At 39.2% G+C, this 21439-nt stretch overlaps 1 protein-coding gene across 1 annotated transcript in view; it reads right to left on the bottom strand.

The window, feature by feature from the left end:
• LOC116889599 (probable ubiquitin carboxyl-terminal hydrolase FAF-X) overlaps positions 1–21439 on the bottom strand; it is a 129771-nt gene that overhangs the window by 93389 nt on the left and 14943 nt on the right. The window contains 4 exon segments of the mRNA XM_032890532.1: positions 8390–8542; positions 9982–10117; positions 10475–10726; positions 13630–13745. Coding sequence (XP_032746423.1) covers positions 8390–8542; positions 9982–10117; positions 10475–10726; positions 13630–13745 — 657 coding nt within the window.

The following is a 21439-nucleotide window of genomic DNA, read 5'->3' as shown; positions in this document are numbered from 1 at the left end:
TTAAGAAAAAATTTAGACTAAAAAAAAAATGTCTCAAACTTAGAAATCAGGTGTTCCAATGGCACATGCTCTAAGATCAAGAATGGACAAATGGGACCTCATAAAACTGCAAAGCTTATGTAAGGTAAAGGCACTGACATTAGGACAAGATGGCAGCCAACAGATTGGGAAAAGATCTTTACCAATCGTACATCTGATAAGAGGGCTAATATACAATATATACAAAGAACTGAAGAAGTTAGACTCCAGAGAGCCAAAAATCCAATTAAAAATGGGGGTCAGGGAAGGGACCAGATCAACAGTTCTCTGCACCCAAATCCTGGGGGAGGGAGAGCTAAACCTTCAGAGAGGCAGACAGGCCGGGGAAGCCAGAAGAGACTACACTCTGCCCACATTTTTGACTCCAGAGGAAAACACCTAATATCATATGGGACCCGGTTGCAGAGGGGGTTCCCGGAAAAGTCGGCACAGGCCCTCCAGGTTGCTGCCCTCACAGAGAGATCAAAAGGAACACCCACAAGCAAACTTGAGCCTCGGGACCACAGGTAAGACCAACTTTTCTGCTCTGCACCCAAATCCTAAGAGAGGGAGAGCAAGAGGAAGACACACTTGGGAAGCCAGAAAAGACTACACTCTGCCCACATTTCTGACTCTAGAAGAAAACACCTAATGACATCTGGGACCCTGGTGCATGGGGGCTCCTGGAAAAAGGCAGCACAGGCCCTCCTGGTTGCTGCCCTCACGGAGGGCTGGTAGGCAGCACCCCACGAGCAAACTTGAGCCTCAGGACCACAGGTAAGACAAACCTTCCAGCTCCAAGGGACCTGCCTGGTGAACTCAGGACACAGGCCCACAAAACAGCTGAAGACCTGTAGATAGGAAAAACTACACGCCCGAAAGCAGAACACTCTGTTCCCATAACTGGCTGAAAGAAAACAGGAAAACAGTTCTACAGCACCCCTGACACACAGGCTTATAAGACAGTCTAGCCACTGCCAGAAATAGCAGAACAAAGTAACACTAGAGATAATCTGATGGCGAGAGGCAAGCGCAGGAACCCAAGCAACAGAAACCACGACTACATGGCATCATCGGAGACCAATTCTCCCACCAAAGCAAAAACACTGAATATCCAAACACACCAGAAAGGCAAGATCTAGATTTAAAATCTATTTTGATCATGATGCTGGAGGACTTCAAGAAAGACATGAAGAACTCCCATAGAGAAACACAGGAAAACACAAATAAACAAGTGGAAGCCTATAGAGAGGAATCTCAAAAATCCCTGAAAGAATCCCAGTTGAATCAAACAGTTGAAGGAATTAAAAATGGAAATAGAAGCAATGAAGAAAGAACACATGGAAACAACCCTGGGTATAGAAAATCAAAAGAAGAGACAAGGAACTGTAGATACAAGCTTCACCAACAGAATACAAGAGATGGAAGAGAGAAACTCAGGAGCAGAAGATTCCATGGAAATCATTGACTCAACTGTGAAAGATAATGTAAAGCTGAAAAAGCTACTGGTCCAAAACATACAGGAAATCCAGGACTCAATGAGAAGATCAAACCTAAGGATAATAGGTATAGAAGAGAGTGAAGACTCCCAGCTCAAAGGACTAGTAAATATGTTCAACAAAATAATAGAAGAAAACTTCCCTAACCTAAAGAAAGAGATGCCTATGAGCATAAAAGAAGCCTAAATAACTCCAAATAGATTGGATCAGAAAAGAAATTCCTCCCGTCACATAATAGTCAAAACACCAAATGCAGAAAACAAAGAAAGAATCTTAAAAGCAGTAAGGGGAAAAAGTCAAGTTACATATAAAGGCAGACCCATCAGAATCAAACCAGACTTCTCACCAGAGACTATGAAAACCAGAAGATCCTGGAGAGATGTCATACACACCCTAAGAGAACACAAATGCCAGCCCAGGTTGCTGTATCCTGCAAAACTCTCAATTAACAAAGATGGGGAAACCAAGATAGTCCATGACAAAACCAAATTTACACAATATCTTTCTAAAATCCAGCACTACAAAGGATAATAAATGGTAAAGCCCAACATAAGGAGGCAAGCTACACTCTAGAAAAAGCAAGAAACTAATCATCTTGACAACAAAACAAAGAGAAGAAAAACACACAAACATAACCTCACATCCAAATATGAATATAACAGGAAGCAATAATCACTATTCCTTAATATCTCTCAACATGAATGGTCTCAACTCCCCAATAAAAAGACATAGATTAACAAACTGGATACACAATGAGGACCCCGCATTCTGCTGCCTACACGAAACACACCTCAGAGACAAAGACAGACACTACCTCTGAGTTTAAGGCTGGAAGTCAACTTTCCAAGCAAATGGTCAGAAGAAGCAAGCTGGAGTAGCCATTCTAATATAGAAAAAAATCAATTTTCAACTAAAAGTCATCAAAAAAAGATGGAAGGACACTTCATATTCATCAAAGGAAAATCCACCAAGATGAACTCTCAATCCTAAATATCTATGCCCCAAATACAAGGGCACCTACATACATAAAAGAAACCTTACTAAAGCTCAAAACACACATTGCACCTCACACAATAATAGTAGGAGATTTCAACACCCCACTCTCATCAATGGACAGATCATGGAAACAGAAATTAAACAGAGATGTAGACAGACTAAGAGAAGTCATGAAAAAAATGGACTTAACAGATATTTATAGAACATTCTATCCTAAAGCAAAAGGATATACCTTCTTCTCAGCTCCTCATGGTATTTTCTCCAAAATTGACCATATAATTGGTCAAAAAACGGGCCTCAACAGGTACAGAAAGATAGAAATAATCCCATGCGTGCTATCAGACCACCACGGCCTAAAACTGGTCTTCAATAACAATAAGGGAAGAATGCCCACATATACGTGGAAATTGAACAATGCTCTACTCAATGATAACCTGGTCAAGGAAGAAATAAAGAAAGAAATTAAAAACTTTTTAGAATTTAATGAAAATGAAGGTACAACAAACCCAAACTTATGGGACACAATGAAAGCTGTGCTAAGAGGAAAACTCATAGCGCTGAGTGCCTGCAGAAAGAAACAGGAGAGAGCATATGTCAGCAGCTTGACAGCACACCTAAAAGCTCTAGAACAAAAAAGAAGCAAATACACCCAGGAGGGAGAAGGCAGGAAATAATCAAACTCAGAGCTGAAATCAACCAAGTAGAAACAAAAGGACCATAGAAAGAATCAACAGAACCAAAAAGTTGGTTCTTTGAGAAAAAACAAGATAGATAAACCCTTAGCCAGATTAACGAGAGGACAGAGTGTGTCCAAATTAACAAAAATCAGAAATGAAAAGGAGACATAACTACAGATTCAGAGGAAATTAAAAAAAAATCATCAGATCTTACTATAAAAGCCTATATTCAATAAAACCTGAAAATCTACAGGAAATGGACAATTCCTAGACAGATACCAGGTACCAAAAGTTAAATCAGGAACAGATAAACCATTTAAACAACCCCATAACTCCTAAGGAAATAGAAGCAGTCATTAAAGGTCTCCCAACAAAAAAAAAGAGCCCAGGTCCAGACGGGGTTTAGTGCAGAATTCTATCAGACCTTCATAGAAGACCTCATACCAATATTATCCAAACTATTCCACAAAATTGAAAAACAGATGGAGCACTACTGAATTCCTTCTATGAAGCCACAATTACTCTTATACCTAAACCACACAAAGACCCAACAAAGAAAGAGAACTTCAGACCAATTTCCCTTATGAACATCGACGCAAAAATACTCAACAAAATTCTGGCAAACCGAATCCAAGAGCACATCAAAACAATCATCCACCATGATCAAGTAGGCTTCATCCCAGGCATGCAGGGATGGTTTAATATACGGAAAAACATCAACGTGATCCATTATATAAACAAACTGAAAGAACAAAACCACATGATCATTTCATTAGATGCTGAGAAAGCATTTGACAAAATTCAACACCCTTCATGATAAAAAGTCCTGGAAAGAATAGGAATTCAAGGCCCATACCTAAACATAGTAAAAAGCTCATATACAGCAAACCAGTTGCTAACATTAAACTAAATGGAGAGAAACTTGAAGCAATCCCACTAAAATCAGGGACTAGACAAGGCTGCCCACTCTCTCCCTACTTATTCAATATAGTTCTTGAAGTTCTAGCCAGAGCAATCAGACAACAAAAGGAGATCAAGGGGATACAGATCGGAAAAGAAGAAGTCAAAATATCACTATTTGCAGATGATATGATAGTATATGTAAGAGATCCCAAGAGTTCCACCAGAGAATTACTAAAGCTGATAAACAGCTTCAGCAAAATGGCTAGGTATAAAATTAACTCAAATAAATCAGTAGCCTTCCTCTACACAAAAGAGAAACAAGCCGAAAAGAAATTAGGGAAACGACACCCTTCATAATAGTCCCAAATAATATAAAGTACCTAGGTGTGACTTTAACCAAGCAATTAAAAGATTTGTACAACAAGAACTTCAAGACTCTGAAGAAAGAAATTAAAGAAGACCTCAGAAGATGGAAAAGATTCCCATGCTCATGGATTGCAGGATTAATATAGTAAAATGGCCATTTTCCCAAAAAGCCATCTACAGATTCAATGCAATCCCCATCAAAATACCAATCCAATTCTTCAAAGAGTTAGACAGAACAATTTGCAAATTCATCTGAATAACAAAAACCCAGGATAGCTAAACTATCCTCAACAATAAAAAAAAGGACTTCAGGGGAATCACTATCCCTGAACTCAAGCAGTATTACAGAGCAATAGTGATAAAAACTGCATGGTATTGGTACAGAGACAGACAGATAGACCAATGGAATAGAATTGAAGACCCAAAAATGAACCCACACACCTATGGTCACTTGATTTTTGACAAAGTAGCCAAAACCGTCCAATGGAAAAAAGATAGCATTTTCAGCAAATGGTGCTGGTTCAACTGGAGGTTAACATGTAGAAGAATGCAGATCGATCCATGCTTATCACCCTGTACAAAGCTTAAGTCCAAGTGGATCAAGGACCTCCACATCGAACCAGACACACTCAAACTAATAGAAGAAAAACTAGGGAAGCATCTGGAACACATGGGCACTGGAAAAAATTTCCTGAACAGAACACCAATGGCTTATGCTCTGAGATCAAGAATCGACAAATGGGATCTCATAAAACTGCAAAAGCTTCTGTAAGCCAAAGGACACTGTGGTTAGGACAAATGGCAACCAACAGATTGGGAAAAGATCTTTACCAATCCTACAACAGATAGAGGCCTTTTATATCCAAAAATATACAAAAAGAACTCAAGAAGTTAGACCACAGGGACACAAATAGCCCTATTAAAAAATGGGGTTCAGAGCAAAACAAAGAATTCACAGCTGAGGAATGCCGAATGGCTGAGAAACACCTAAAGAAATGTTCAACATCTTTAGTCATCAGGGAAATGCAAATCAAAACAACCCTGAGATTTCACCTCACACCAGTGAGAATGGCTAAGATCAAAAACTCAGGGGACAGCAAATGCTGGCGAGGATGCGGAGAAAGAGGAACACTCCTCCATTTTTACAAGGGATTTTAGACTGATACAGCCATTTGTAAATGAGTCTGAGGTTCCTCAGAAAATTGGACATTGAACTGCCTGAGGATCCAGCTATACCTCTCTTGGGCATATACCAAAAGATGCCCCCAACATATAAAAAGACACGTGCTCCACTATGTTCATAGCAGCCTTATTTATAATAGCCAGAAGCTGGAAAGAACCCAGATGCCCCTTCAACAGAGGAATGGATACAGAAAATGTGGTACATCTACACAATGGAATATTACTCAGCTATCCAAAACAATGACTTTATGAAATTCTTAGCCAAATAGAGGGAACTAGAAAATATCATCCTGAGTGAGGTAACCCAATCACAGAAAAACACACATGGTATGCATTCATTGATAAGTGGCTATTAGCCCAAATGCTTGAATTGCCCTAGATGCACAGAACACATGAAAATCAAGAAGGATGACTAAAATGTGAATGCTTCACTCTTTCTTTAAAAGGGGAACAAGAATACCCTTGGCAGGGAATGGGGAAGCAAAGTTTAGAACAGATGCAGAAGAACACTCATTCAGAGCCTGCCCCACATGTGGCCCATACATATACAGCCATCCAATTAGAAGTGCAGGTCGACAGGAACCGGATGTAGACCTCTCCTGAGAGACACAGCCAGAATACAGCAAATTCACAAGAGAATGCCAGCAGCAAACCACTGAACTGAGAATGGGACCCCCATTGAAGGAATTAGAGAAAGGACTAGAAGAGCTTGAAGGGTTCGAGACCCCATATGAACAACAATGCCCACCAACCAGGAGCTTCCAGGGACCAAGCTACTACCCAAAGACTATACATGGACTGACCTGGGCTCCAACCTTATAGGTAGTAAATGAATAGCCTAGTAAGAGCACCAGAAAGGAAAGTCCTTGGTTCTGCTCAGACTGAACCCCCAGTGAATGTGATTGTAGTGGGAGGGCGGTAATGGGGGAAACATGGGTAGGGGGAGGGGTTAGGGTTATGTTGGCCTGGAAACCGGGAAAGGGAATAACAATCTTAATGTAAATAAGCAATACTCAAGTTAATAAAGAAAAAAAATGGGGGTCAGAGCTAACCAAAGAATTCATAGCTGAGAAATATCAAATGGCTGAGAAGCACCTAATGAAATGCTCAACATAGTTAGTCATCAGGGAAATGCAAATCAACATAACCCCGAGATTCCACCTCAGTTCAGTCAGAATGGCTAAGATCAAAAACTGCGGCAACAGAAGATGCTGGTGAGGATATGGAGAAAGAGAAATGAACACTTCTACAGTGTTGGTGGGATTGCAGACTGGTACAACCATTCTGGAAATCAGTCTGGGGGTTCCCCAGAAAATTTTTACATCGAACTACCTGAGGACCCAGCTATACCTCTCTTGGGCATATACCCACAAGATGCCCCAACATATAAAAAGACACGTGCTCCACTATGTTCATCGCAGCCTTATTTATAATAGCCAGAAGCTGGAAAGAACCCAGACGCCCTTCAACAGAGGAATGGATACAGAAAATGTGGTACATCTACACAATGGAGTACTACTCAGCTATCAAAAACAAAGATTTATTAAATTCATAGGTAAATGGATGGAACTGGAAAATATCATCCCAAGTGATGTAACCCAATCACAGAAAAAAAAAAAAAAAACCGCACACACTCATTGCTGCGGATATTAGCCAAAAGCTTTACATTACCCAAGATGCCATCTATAGACCACAAGATGCTCAACAAGGATGACCGAAATGCAGATTCTCCCACTCCTTCTAAAAGGAGGAAAAATATCCATAGGAGGGGATGTGGAAGTAAAAGTTTACAGCAGTGACTCGGGGAATGGCCATTCAGAGCCTGACACACATGTGGCCCATATATATATATATATATATATATATATATATATATATATATATATATATATATATATATATAGAGTAAACCAAAACTAGTTAGGATTGATGAAGCAAAATTGCATGCTGAAAGGACTGGATATAGATCTCTCCTGAGAGACACAATCAGAGCATGTCCGTTAGAGGTCACTTCTAGCAGCAAATCACCAAACTGAGAATAACACCCCTTTAGGGGGAATTAGAGAAAGTATTGAAAGATTTGAAGGAGCCTGCAACCCCATAAAAATAGCAATGCCAACCAACCAGAGCTTCCAGGGACTAAACCACTACGAAAAGACTATACATGGACTGACTCAGGGTTTCAACTGCATAGGTAGCAGAGAATAGCCTTGTTGGGGCACCAGTGAAAGGGAAAGCCCTTGGAATTACCAATGTTGGACCCCCAGTAGAGGAATATGGGGGAGGGGAATAAAGGAGATGTAGAAGGAGAATACCCGAATATGGGGGAGAATGGGAGGGAATGGGGGCTTATGGACAGAAAACTGGGAAGGGGAGTAACCTCTGAAATGTAAGTAAAGAAATATATAATAAAAAATTTAAAAAAAAGATACCACAAGGATATCTTATAGCAAAGACCAAGGTTTTGTTGACACTTCAGAAAAAAAAATGCTAGCAAATACTCCAACAGCTTAAAAGGACTTTGCAGAATGACCATGTGAAGAATGCAAACACTGGGGCTGGAGAGATGGCTCAGTGGTTAAAAGCACAGACTGCTCTTCCAGAGGTCCTAAGTTCAATTCCCAGCAACCACACGGTGGCTCACAACCATCTGTAATGGGATGTGATGCCTCTTCTAGTGTGTCTGAAGACAGCAACAGTGTACTCATAAATAAAGGAAATCTTTAAAAAAGAAAGAAAATTTCTTACCTGTGCTGCCCAGATATTATTAAGATCCTGTAAAGTAAGAGCCTTTTCTTTAATTACAAAACGAAGAATCTTCTCTAGCTTTTCCACATACTGTGGTTGATGAAGGCTATCTTGCAAGACTATGGATAAGATATTATTTTGTTGTATCCATTCCTAAATTAAACACAGCATAAATATTTAACTGTAGAAACTGAAATTTTTCCAAAAAGCAAAATAAAAATAGTTCAGAATTTTTTACTTGTTATAAATAACAAGTAAAATTAATCTTAATGCAGATATTAAATATTGCAACAAAGCATTTTAAAAGATTATTTAAAATTAATGTATAATAGATTATACATATAAAATGCACCCAATGAAGAGAAACATAACTACTGCTTAAATGTGTAACTAGTAACTGCATAGCTAGTAACTGCATCAAATTAATTCTGACATGTAGAGAAACTTTACATATATGTGTTACATATTAGTTATCATATATAAAACCAATTTTTATGTTTCTGTCAGAATGTTCTTTGGGAAAATGTATTCAAAACATCACAAAAACATCACATCATATTGATTTATAACTTTAAAAATGTTTCATACTTGCTCAATGCTTCAGCATAGGGGAAAGCTAGAGAGGTGAGGTGGGAGTGGATGGGTGGGCATCCATGCAGAGGCAGAGGGGAAGAGGGTGGGATAGAGGGCTTGCAGAGGGAAACCAGGAAGTAGGACAGTATTTGAAATGTAAAGAAATAAAATAACCAATAAAAAATTTACCCAAATTGGGAGAAAATACTTCTTGTATATCTGTGGAGAAGTGCTAATTTAGTTTGTGGACACTAAGTGTAACACTTACATGATATCCTACAAAGCAGATACATTGCATGTATATATGAAATCTGAGCTTTAATATTTAATCAAAGACTTTGTCTTTGACAGTATTTTCACAATTGTAAAAAAAGCCTCTAGATTTTGTCACATTTTGGTAACTAAGTCAGTGATTATTATTCACAAATGTGTATTTAGTATTTGTAAAAAATCTGTACTAAGATATTTGATGTATGATATTCACTTCAAAACCAAAATATTTGAGAAGGGATTCCACAAAAAAAATCATTCACTGAATTACAGGTATAATCATCCACTTTAAAAGATCACCATTCTAAACAAGTTGCATATATTTAGACTCATGTTTACAAAAATCATAGAAAGTTATTTAACACTTCTTTCCAATTCATTGCTTATCATTTAAAAATGTTTAGTACTTTTAAGATTTTACTTTTAAAACATATATATGTATATATATACATATATATGCATCTATATATATACATGCATATATATATATGCATGCCCATGGTATGTGCTCTCTCAAAACTAGTTACATATCTCTGAGTGTTAAGAACCAAACTAAAGCCCATGGATTTTATTTTTACTTTTACTCTAGAAGTAACTGATAATTAGAGTTGTTGCTATGTTTTGTCATTAGGTTTCAAATGATCAAGAACAGAACTGAGTCTCATAAGCTATTCTAAGACCTTTGGGCCCCTTAGACAATAAATAAATAGGTAAAAATATGTTTTGTTATTTTTTTTTACAGAGCTTACTGCCATTCGCTCAGCGGTTAGCCACTCTTCTTCAGAATTACCATGCCGATGTGTATAATATGACACACTTGATAGCACCTTGTTAATTTCATTCAGTGCATTCATCTTCCCATTAAAAGAAGAAATCTGTAGCAATCTATAAAAAATTGCAACCAAAAATGATTTTTAATCATTTACATCAATATCAGGGCTTTGATGGTATATGCCTAACTATTCAAACAAGCAACTCAAAAGATCTGAACAAGGGGTATCAAGAACTAAAAGGGCTGGGCTAAACAGTGAGTTCATAGCTAGCATAGACTCTGTATCACGCCCCCAAAACAAAAAAAATAAAACTAAGTAAAACAAAATCCAAACCAAAATAAAATCTTCAAAGGGTGGACATACAGCACTGATAAAATTTTGCCCACCATACAAATATCTAGGTTTAATATGAAGTCCCCAAACAGACTTGTAGTAACAGTGACTCACAGCAGAAAAACACCTTTCTTACCTGAGTATCATTTTTAACCTAAAAATTTCTAAATTTTTAACAGTTTCTTCTTGTCCTGGAATTCTTGAGGCTAAATTTTTTAGAAATTTAATAATCATTGAAATAGCATCATTTTTCACTTCAGTCTTTGCTTCTTTTTTCAGTTCTTCATTGGTTAATTTTTGTAGTAATTGTGGAACGACTTCTATAACTGGAATGAAGTACTTTTTTAATGTATGTTGAGTAAGGTACTCACAGCATTGTCCAAATGGCCTGAAAAATTGGAAACACAAGAAGAAAACCTTAGTCCTTCCCGTCTCTATCTGTGCCCAGAGCTAAGGCGTCAGGACCCAAAACCTGCCCAGAGTGAGCAAGTCTCCCAGGAGTGCTCTGAATTCTAAGATTACAGGCTAAAGGAGGGACAAGCTCTAGTCAGAAACAGCAAGACCAACTAACAACAGAGATAAACAAATGGCGAGAGGCAAGGTTAAGAACCTAAGCAAAAGAAACCAGGACTACATGGCATCATCAGAACCCAGTTCTCCCACCACAGCAAATACTGGATGCTCCAACACACCAAAAAGGCAAGATTTGAATTTAAAACCACATCTCATGATGATGGAGGACTTTAAGAAGGACATAAATAACTCCCTCAAAGAAATACAGGACAACACAGGTAAACAAGTAGAAGCCCATAGAGAGGAAACAAATAAATACCTTAAAAAGTTTCAGATCAGGAGATATAGAGGCAAGCATGACCAACAATACAAGAGATAAAAGAGAAATTCACAAGGGGAGAAGATTCCACAGAAAACATTGACATAATAGTCAAAGAAAATGCAAAAAGCTCCTACACCAAAACATCCAGGAAATCCAGGACACAATGAGAAGACCAAACCTAAAGATAATAGATATAGAAGAGAGTGAAGACTTGCAACTTAAAGGGCCAGTAAATGTCTTCAACAAAATTATAAAAGAAAACTACCCTAACCTAAAGAAAGAGATGCCCATGAACATACAAGAAGCCTACAAAATTCCAAAAAGATTAGACCAGAAAAAACTCCTCCTGTCATATAATGGTCAAAACACCAAATATACAGAACAAAGAAAGAATATTAAAAGCAGTAAGGGAAAAAGGTCAAGTGACATATAAAGGCAGACCTATCAGAATCACACCAGACTTCTCACTAGAGGCTATGAAAGCCACAAGATCCTGGGCAGAGTCATACAGGCCCTAAAAGAGCACAAATGCCAACCCAGGCTACTAGATCCAGCAAAACTCTCAATTAACATAGATGGAGAAATCAAGATATTCCATGACAAAACCAAATTTACACAATATCTTTTTACAAATCCAGTCCTACAAAGAATATTAGAGGGAAAACTCCAACACAAGGAGGGAAACTACATCCTAGAAAGAGCAAGAAAGTAATCTTGCAATGACACCAAAAGAAGAGACATACAAACATAATTTCATCTCTAACAATAAAAATAACAGGAAACAACAAACACTATTCCTTAATATCTCTCAACATTAATGGACTCAATTCCCTAATAAAAAGACATAGACTAACAGATTAGATATGTAAAGAGGACCCAACATTTTGCTGCATACAGGAAACACACCTCAGAGACAAAGCTATAGACACTACCTCAGAGTAAAAGGCTAGAAAATAATTTCCAAGCAAAGGGTCCCAACAAACAAGCTGAGTGGTCATTCTAATATCAAATAAAATCGATTTTCCACCACATGTTGTCAAAAAAGATAAGGAAGGACACTTCATAGTCATCCAAGAAAAAATATACCAAGATAAACTCTCAAAATCTGAACATCTATGCTCCAAATGCAAGGACACCTACATTCATAAAAGAAACTTTCCTAAAGCTGAAAGCATACATTGTATTACATACAGCAATAGTGAGAGATTTCAATAACCCACTCTCATCAATGGACAGATCATGGAAACAGAAACTAAATAGAGACTTAGAGAAACTAACAGAGGTTATGAACCTAATAGATTTAATACTTACCTGTTTCATCCTAAAACAAAAGAATATACCTTCTTCTCAGCACCTCATACCTTCTCCAGAATTGACAATATGGTCGGTTACAAAACAGGCCTCAACAGATGCAAGAAGATTGAAATAATCCCATGCATCCTATCAGATCACCATGGTGTAAGGCTGGTTTACAATAACAACAAAAACATCAGAAAGCCCACATACACATGGAAGCTGAACAACGCTCTACTCAATGACAACTTGATCAAGGAACAAATAAAGAAATTAAAGATCATTTAGAATTTAATGAAAATGAAGGCACAACATACCCAAACTTATGGGACACAATGAAAGCAGAGCTAAGAGGAAAACTTATAGCTCTGAGTGCCTATAAAAGAAACTGGAGAAAGCATACACTAGTACCTTGACAGCACGCCTAAAAGCTCTAGAAGAAAATACGCCCAAGATGAGTAGACTGCAGAAAATAATCAAACTCAGAGCTGAAATAAATGAAGTAGAAACAAAAAGAAACTATTTCTGATGGCAAGAGGTGCTTTGGCAGGGCGATGGAGGAGGGGGGTAGCTAGGGGAGCCCCCTCAGGGGTTGGGAACAGGATAGGGTGTTTCTGAAGGGATACTGGGAAGGGTGATGACATTTGAAACATAAATAAAATAAATATCAATAAAAAAAAAAAAAAAGAAATTGCACTTGGTTCTGAGATTCTGTAAGTGCCATGCAGTAAGGTAAAGTTCATGAACTAAAGTTCACCTTTTTCCTTCTTCTTCCCTTCCTTCATTCTTTTCTCCCTTTTGTTCTTCCCATTTTAAAGGTTAAGTGAATACCTATCATGGGCATAGCACTGAAAAGTCATGTTAAACATTAGGTGACCCCCTATCACCTGCAGGGCTCTGGTTAATTCATGGTTACCAATATTAGCAAAAATCTCTGTCCTCTCATGGAATGTGTAGTTTGATTAAACACCCATCATGTACAGGGTCCTGATAAGTCCATGATTACCAATATTAGCAAAAACCTATCCCCTCAAGGAATATGTAGTTTGGTCAGAAAAAAATAAACAAAAGTTATGCAATTAAAAAAACTCTAAAATTCAATAATTTGCACGTAATATGAGCAATAGGTGTTTGAATTGAAAATATTTTTAAATATAACTTACTTAATAAGAGCTGCAATTGTTTGGACATTTAATGCTGATCCACTAATGAAACGATCATGCAAAATCTGGAAACCATTTAGTGTACCAAATGTGTTAATGAGATCCACTAGCCAACCCTGTAAGTGAACAATAATAAGTTACTATTTGAAAAATGTTTTAAAAAGACAATAATATGCAATTATATACAATATTCAAAATGTTATAGGATCATACACACACACACACACACACACACACACACACACACACACACACACACACACAGGACTTATTTATGAAGACCTAATGTGGTTTAGTTTTCATGTTTTTACTGTGAAAAAATTAACACCTCGTCTAGTTTATGAATACAAATTAAGCTTTGGTTACATAAACATTTTCTAAATTTAAGTTGATAGATTTTAAAACTAAAAATTAAGAATAAATAGATTACTACTTTTCATGAATGCAGATGTAACTAGAAAATATCATCCTGAGTGAGGTAACTCAAACCCAAAAGAATATGTATGGTTCATACCTACTTAGAGGTGGATATTAGCCATAAAATACAGGATTCCCATGATATAGTCATCAAGTCAAAGAAGCTAAACAAGATGTTTGAATCTCATTTGGAGGAAGGAATAAAATAGTCACAGGAACTAGGAGGAGGAGGAGAACAGTGGGAGAAGGCAGAAAAAAAGGAAATGGAGCTCAGGATCATATCTGGGGAGAGTAGGCCAGAGGCAAAAAAAAAAAAAAGAACTGAAATTCACAGTTCTTCCAGTCTCCATCTGTGTCCAGAGCTGGGGTTGTCCCAAGCTCTTAGACCAAAAACCTGCCTCCATAGAGCTGATCTGCCAGAAGTGCTCTGTTAAACCACTACACACAAGTGGGCATCCACTTTCTCTCTACTGACAATCAAAGAGACACCTGCCCTAGAAACAAAAAGAACTATACAAAGAATCAACAAAACCAGGAGCTGGTTCTTTGAGAAAAATCACCAAAATAAATAAATCCTTAGCCACTCTATCCAGAGGGTGCAGAGCGTCCAAATTAACAAAATCAAAAATGAAAAGGGAGACATAACAGAACCTGAGGAAATTAAAAAAAAATAGATCAAACTACAAAAGCCTACACTCAATACTGGAAAATCTAGAGGAAATGGACAATCTTCTAGACTGATATTAGGTATCAATTAAGTCAGGATCAATTAAACCATCTAAACAGTCACATAACTGCTAAGGAATAGAAGCAGTCGTTGAAATTCTCCCAACCAAAAAAAGCCAAGGACAAGATGGGTTTAGTGCAGAGTTCTATCAGACTTTCAAAGAAGACCTCATACTAATACTCTTCAAACTATTCCACAAAATTCAAACAGACCCAATTTATAATTATAATTTGAAGTCACAATTATGCTTATAACTAAACCATACAAAGATCCTACAAAAAAGAGAATTTCAAACCAACTTCCCTCATGAATATCAATGCGAAAATACTCAATAAAATTCTTGCAAACTGAATCCAAGAATACATCAAAATGATCATTCACCATGATCAAGTATCCTTCATCACAGGGATATAAAGATGTTCAATATATGGAAATTCATCAATGACATCCAGTATATAAACAAACTCAAAGAAAAAAAATGATATTCTCATTAGATGCTGAAGAAGCATTTGACAAAATTCAACACCCCTTCATGTGAAAAGTCTTGCAAAGATCAGGAATTCAAGACCCTTACCTAAACAATATACACAGCAAACCAGTAGCCAACATCAAACTAAATGGAGAAACTTCAAGCAATCCCACTAAAATAAGGGACTAGACAAGGCTGCCCCACTCTCCCTAGTTATTCGATATAGTACTCGAAGTTCTAGGCAGAGCAATCAGATGGCAAAAGGAGGCCAAAGCGATATTAATTGGAAAGGAAGAAGTCAAAATATTACTATTTGCAAGTCAAAATATTACTATTTGCAGATGATACGATATTATATACATAAGTGACCAGAGAACTATTGAGCCTGATATTACAACTTCAGTAAGATTGCTAGGTATAAAATTAACTCAAACAAATCATAACTTTCCTTTTCTCAAAGGATAAACAGGCTGAGAAAGAAATTAGGGAAATGACATTCTTCGTAATATCCACAAATAATATAAAATACCTCAGTGTGACTCAAACCAAGCAAGTGAAAGATCTGTATGTCAAAACTTCAAGTCTCTGAAGAAAGAAATCGATGAAGTTCTCAGAAGATGGAAAGATCCCCCATGCTTATGGATTGGCAATATTCATTAGTATTTTTACCTACAGCGAGCTCAAGTGTGCCATCAGATAAATGAGAATGTAGATTTAAATCTCTCCAAGAGACAGGAGAAGTCTAGGCTTGATGTGATGTAGCAGGAAAGTGAACTGTGACTAATGTTGTCTAGAGATGACTATGAGTTTCCTGCTTAACCTGGAACCAACAATTGAGAAAAGAACACAGCACACATGCACACAACCTCTTACCAGCTAATGAGTAAGTCCTTGGATCATAGTGAAACTGTAGGCTGGGAGGGTGGGGATTAAGAAGCTAAACTCAATGAATTTGGCTTGAGGAGGTATGTCAGTGGACGTTAAGGACACCTTCTGGCTGAGTGGACAAGGATAATGGAAGGGAAGCCAGCTGGTACCAAGGAAAAAGCATTTGGCTTCATCACTATGTTTTCTAGAAAACACAAACTTTGTGTGTTCTGTTTTGTACCATCTCAACATCAATGAGAAGGGATAGAGGTGTAAATGGTACAGATTCAATCACATTCTAAATACTTATCCTTATCCCACAGGTTAAGTATGGGTCTTGGTCCTCAACAAAGAAGAAGCAGATGGAGACGGTTAAAAAATGTGGCACATCTACACAATGGAATACTATTCAGCTATCAAAAACAATGACCTCATAAAATTCACAGGCAAATGGATGGAACTAGAAAATACCATCCTGAGTGAGGTAACCCAATCACAGAAAAACACACAGGGTATACACTCACTGATAAGTGGATATTAGCCCAAAAGCTCAAATTTCCTAAGATACAATCCTCAGACCACATAAAGCTCAAGAAGGAGGATGACCAAAGTGCAGATGCTTCAATTCTTATTCATAAAATGAAATACAAAAATAAAGTTTGGAGCAGTGACTGAAGGAAAGGCCATTCAGAGACTTCTCCACCTGGGGATCCAGCCCAAATACATAGAGCCACCAAATCCAGACAATATTGCTGATGGCAAGAAGTACATATGGACTGGAGTCTGATCCTGTGTCCTGAGAGTCTCTGCCAGAGTACAACAAGGTGAATGCTGGCAGCAAACTATTGAACTGAGAATGTTGTCCCCATTGGAGTAATTAGAGAGGATTGAAGGAGCTGATGGGGTTGGCAACCCCTTAAGAACAAAAATACCAACCAACCAGAGCTCCCAGCAACTAAACCACCATCCAAAGAGTACACATGGACAAACCCAGGGTTGCAGCTGTACATGTAGCAGAGGATGGCCTGTTGGGCACCAATGGGAGGAGAAGCCCTTGGTCCTGCCAAGGCTGGACTGCCCCAGTGAAGAGTGATGTCAGGGCATGGAGGCAGAAAAAGATGGATGGGGGGGTCATCATCATAGAAGCAGGGATATGGGGAATGGGATAGCAGGTTTATGAACAGGAAACCAGGAAAGGAGTTAACATTTGAAATCTAAATAAAATGATTTCCAATAAAAAGGGATCTCATCAGTGAGTTCTGTAGAATATTAATCTTCATCTCAGAATATTTTTTTTTCTTTTTCTTTTTTTCCGAGCTGGGGACCGAACCCAGGGCCTAGCAAGTGCTCTACCACTGAGCTAAATCCCCAACCTCATCTCAGAATATTTTAAGTAAAAAATTTTAAAATAAAAAACAACAGCAACAACAACACGACACTAAAACAAAAAAATCATCTTTAGTGTGGTCATCCAGTCAGAAAAGGACACACATGGTATGCGCTCACTCCTAAGTGAAGAGTAGCCCCAAAGCTTGGAATACCTAGAAAAAAAAATCAAAGAGCACATGAAGCTCAAGAAAAACAAAGACAAAAATGTGGAAGCTTCAGTTCTTCTTAGAAGGAAGAACGAACACTATGAGAAGAAATGCAGGGACAAATAATGGAGCAGAGACTAAAGAAAAGGTCATCCAGAGACTTCCCTACTTGGGGAATCCATGATTATGCAGTCGCCAATCCAGCCACTATTGCTGATGCCAAAATGTGCTTGTTGACAGGAGACAGATATGGGTGTCTCTTGAGAGGCTCTGCCAGAGCCCTCCTGATACAGATGAGGATGCTCGCAGCTAACCATCGGACTGAGCATGGGGACCTCAATGGAGGACTTGGAGAAAATACTGAAGGAGTTGAAGGGGTTTGCAACACCATATGAAGAACAATATCAACCTACCAGACCACAGAAGGGCAAGAGGGCCTAAACCACCATCCGTTTTGTATCCACAGTAAAACCCAAGACTACAGTCGCATCCGTAGCAGAGGATACCATTGTCCAGCATCAATAGCAGGACTGGTCCTGTGAAGTCTTGTTTCCTCAATGTAGGGGAATGCCAGGGTGTTGAGGTTTTAGTGGGTGGGTGAGAGTGGGAGTATCCTTATAGAAGCAGGGGCAAGAGGTAGTGGGTATGGAGAAGAGGGGAAAGGATAACATTTGTAATGTAAATATATAAATATCCAAGAAAAAAAGAAATCTTCAGGTGGCAGGAGTTGGGGACAGTTGGGAAGGCTCCCAGGAGTTATTGTTGGTGACCTTAGCTGAGAGAAACAGCAGTGGCGGTATACAATGTGAAGAGACTCCCCCTGGTAATCACGCAAGACCCTGAGTGGAGAGTTATGAACACCAACGCACCCGCAAAACTTTACACCCAAACTTTGTCCTGTCTAAAAGAAATCCACGAACAAAGAGACTGGGAGAACAGCAGTCCAATAATAGCCCCATCTGAGACCCATCTGAGGGCAAGCACCTATCCCTAACACCACAGATCCCCTGTCATACACACAGGAGCCTAGCATATCTGTTCATTGAGAGGCTCCACTCAGCAGCTCAATGAGACAGATGCATAGATCCACAGCTAAACATAGATTCTTAGGAACTCTTGTTGAAGAGTTAGGGGAAGGATGAGGGCCTGAAGGAGACGGGAACTCTATAGAGAGCAACTCAGGCAACTAACCTGGACCTGCAGGGGCTCTCAGAGACTGATACACCAACCAAAAGAGCAGACATGGATTGATCTAGGCCCCTGTACATATGTAGTAAATGTGCAATTCTTCTTGTGAGTCCACTGAAAAACTAGTGTGGGGAGTTGTCCCTAAAGCCTTTCTGTGGAGTCTATTCCTCCACAGATGCCTCCATCATCTGCCTCAGTGGAGAGAATGAGCCTAATCCTATGGAGATTAGATGGGCCAGGTTTGGAGAATATCTACAGGGAAAGTATAGGGGGAATGAAGGAAGAGCCTCTGTGAGAGGGAACACAGGGGGCAGCAGTTTGAACATAAAAATGAATAAATACATGGAAAAGAAAGGCCTGTGTAAGAAGTTAGACATTGGCAAAGTTTAGAACAGAGGCAGAAGGAACACCCATTCAGAGCCTGCCCCACATGTGGCCCATACATATACAGCCACCAAATTAGATAAGATGGGTGAAGCAAAGAAGTGTAGGCTGACAGGAACCGGATGTAGACCTCTCCTGAGAGACACACCCAAAATACAGCAAATACGGAGGTGAATGCCAGCAGCAAACCACTGAACTGAGAATAGGACCCCTGTTGAAGGAATCAGAGAAAGAACTGGAAGAGCTTGAAGGGGCTCGAGACCCCTTATGTACAACTATGCCAAGCAACCAGAGCTTCCAGGGACTAAGCCACTACCTAAAGACTATACATGGACTGACCCTGCACTCTGACCTCATAGGTAGCAATGAATATCCTAGTAAGAGCACCAGTGGAAGGGGAAGCCCTTGGTCCTGCCAAGACTGAACCCCCAGTGAATGTGATTGTTGCAGGGAGGATGGTAATGGGGGGAGCATGGGGAGGGGAACACAAAATAGAAGGGGGGGGTTAGGGATGTTAACAATCGAAATGTAAATAAGAAATATTCAAGTTAATAAAGATTAAAAAAAAGAAGTTAGACTCTGGAGAATCAAGTAACATTTTAAAAATGGGTACAGAGCTAAACAGAGCATTCTCAACTGAGGAATCTCAAATGACCAAGAATGTTCAACTTCCTTAGCCATCAGGGCAATGTAGATCAAAACAACCTGAAGATTCTACCTCACACCAGTCAGAATGGCTAAGATCAAAAACTCAAGCAATAGCACACATTGCTGGTGGGATTGCAAAGTGGTACAATCACTCTGAAAACCAATCTGGAAGTTCCTCAGAAAATTGGAAATAGTTCTACCCGAAGAACCTCCTGGGCTTATATTAAAAAATGCTCTACCATATCATCAGGAAACCTGCTCCACTATGTTCATAGCAGCCTTATTTGTAATAGCCAGAAATTGGAATCAATCTAGATGTCCCTTAACAGAGGAATGGATAAAGAAAATGTGTTCAATTATGCAGCAGAATATTATTCAGCTATTAAAAATGAGGCTGTCTGGGATTGGGTATTTAGTTCAGTGGCAGAACACTTGCCTTGCAAGCACAAGGCCCTAAGTTTGGTCCTTAGTCCTGGGGGTGGGTGGCTGAAGACATGAATTTTGCAGAAAAATGGATGGAAGTACAAAATGTCATCCTGATTGGTAACTCAGACCTAAAAGGACACACATGGTATGTACTCACTGTTAAGTGGATATTGGCCCAAAAGTTCAGAATACCCATGATACAACTCACAGATTGTGGGACGCTTAGAAACCAAGAAGGCCTATGTGTGGATCCTTCAATCCCACTTAGAAGGGGGGAACAAAATAATCACCAGAGGCAGAGAGAGGGAGGGAGTTCTCTAGATGGGAGAGGGGGAGGGGAGGTAAAAGGGAGAGGCATGAGAGACAAAAGAGGGCCATAAGAATGAATGGAAAGATGCAGCAGAGTGGTAGGGAGTGAGAGGAACTTCTAGAAAGTTCTAAACACCAGGGATGTGAGAGGCTCCCAGGACCCAACAGGGATGACCTTAGCCTGACTGCCCAACAGTGCCGGAAATGGAACCTAAAGAGACCACAGGGCCCATTTAAGGTACCTACCCGTCTTCAAAATTCTTGACCCAGACAGAGCCTTAGCGTGGCTGTCTGAGACACTCTACCAGCAGCTGACAGAGACAAATGCAGATACCTACAGTCAACCATAGGTCTGAGGTTGGGTGTTGTGGTTTGCCCTGGAGTTATTTATATTTTGATGCTAATTCCACTGCCCTAGGACCACTGCCTAGTCACATACTCAGGACTCAGGTGACTTTTCTCCACTGAATTTGTAAAATACAGGTGAGGGCAGGAACAGGATAGGAGGAGACCTGTCAGAAGGACAAGGAGGAGACTGGAACAGAAAGGGGGAAGAGACAGGAAGGAGAGGGAGAGAAGCTGTGGTAGGAGAATATTGGTGGGTGATGATAAGATTCCGTGCTGTACCTTTAAAGGTTGTTAAGAATGTTTTTAAGGGATGGATGTGATTGGGTTTTTTATGGTTAGGTGGGCAATTACATCTTATCAATTGGGCCAAAGGTTATTGTGTTGTATATTCTTTCATGTAGTGATTTAAATATGAGAAACTGTGCAGCGGCTGGTCTGGGCCACCACAGAGTTGGGATGCGTGTTTCTGGCATGGAAACCTGCCTTGGGAAC

Source organism: Rattus rattus, chromosome Y (assembly GCF_011064425.1).
Source record: "Rattus rattus isolate New Zealand chromosome Y, Rrattus_CSIRO_v1, whole genome shotgun sequence".
Lineage (NCBI taxonomy): Eukaryota > Metazoa > Chordata > Mammalia > Rodentia > Muridae > Rattus > Rattus rattus.
This window is presented reverse-complemented; position numbering and strand designations above follow the sequence as displayed.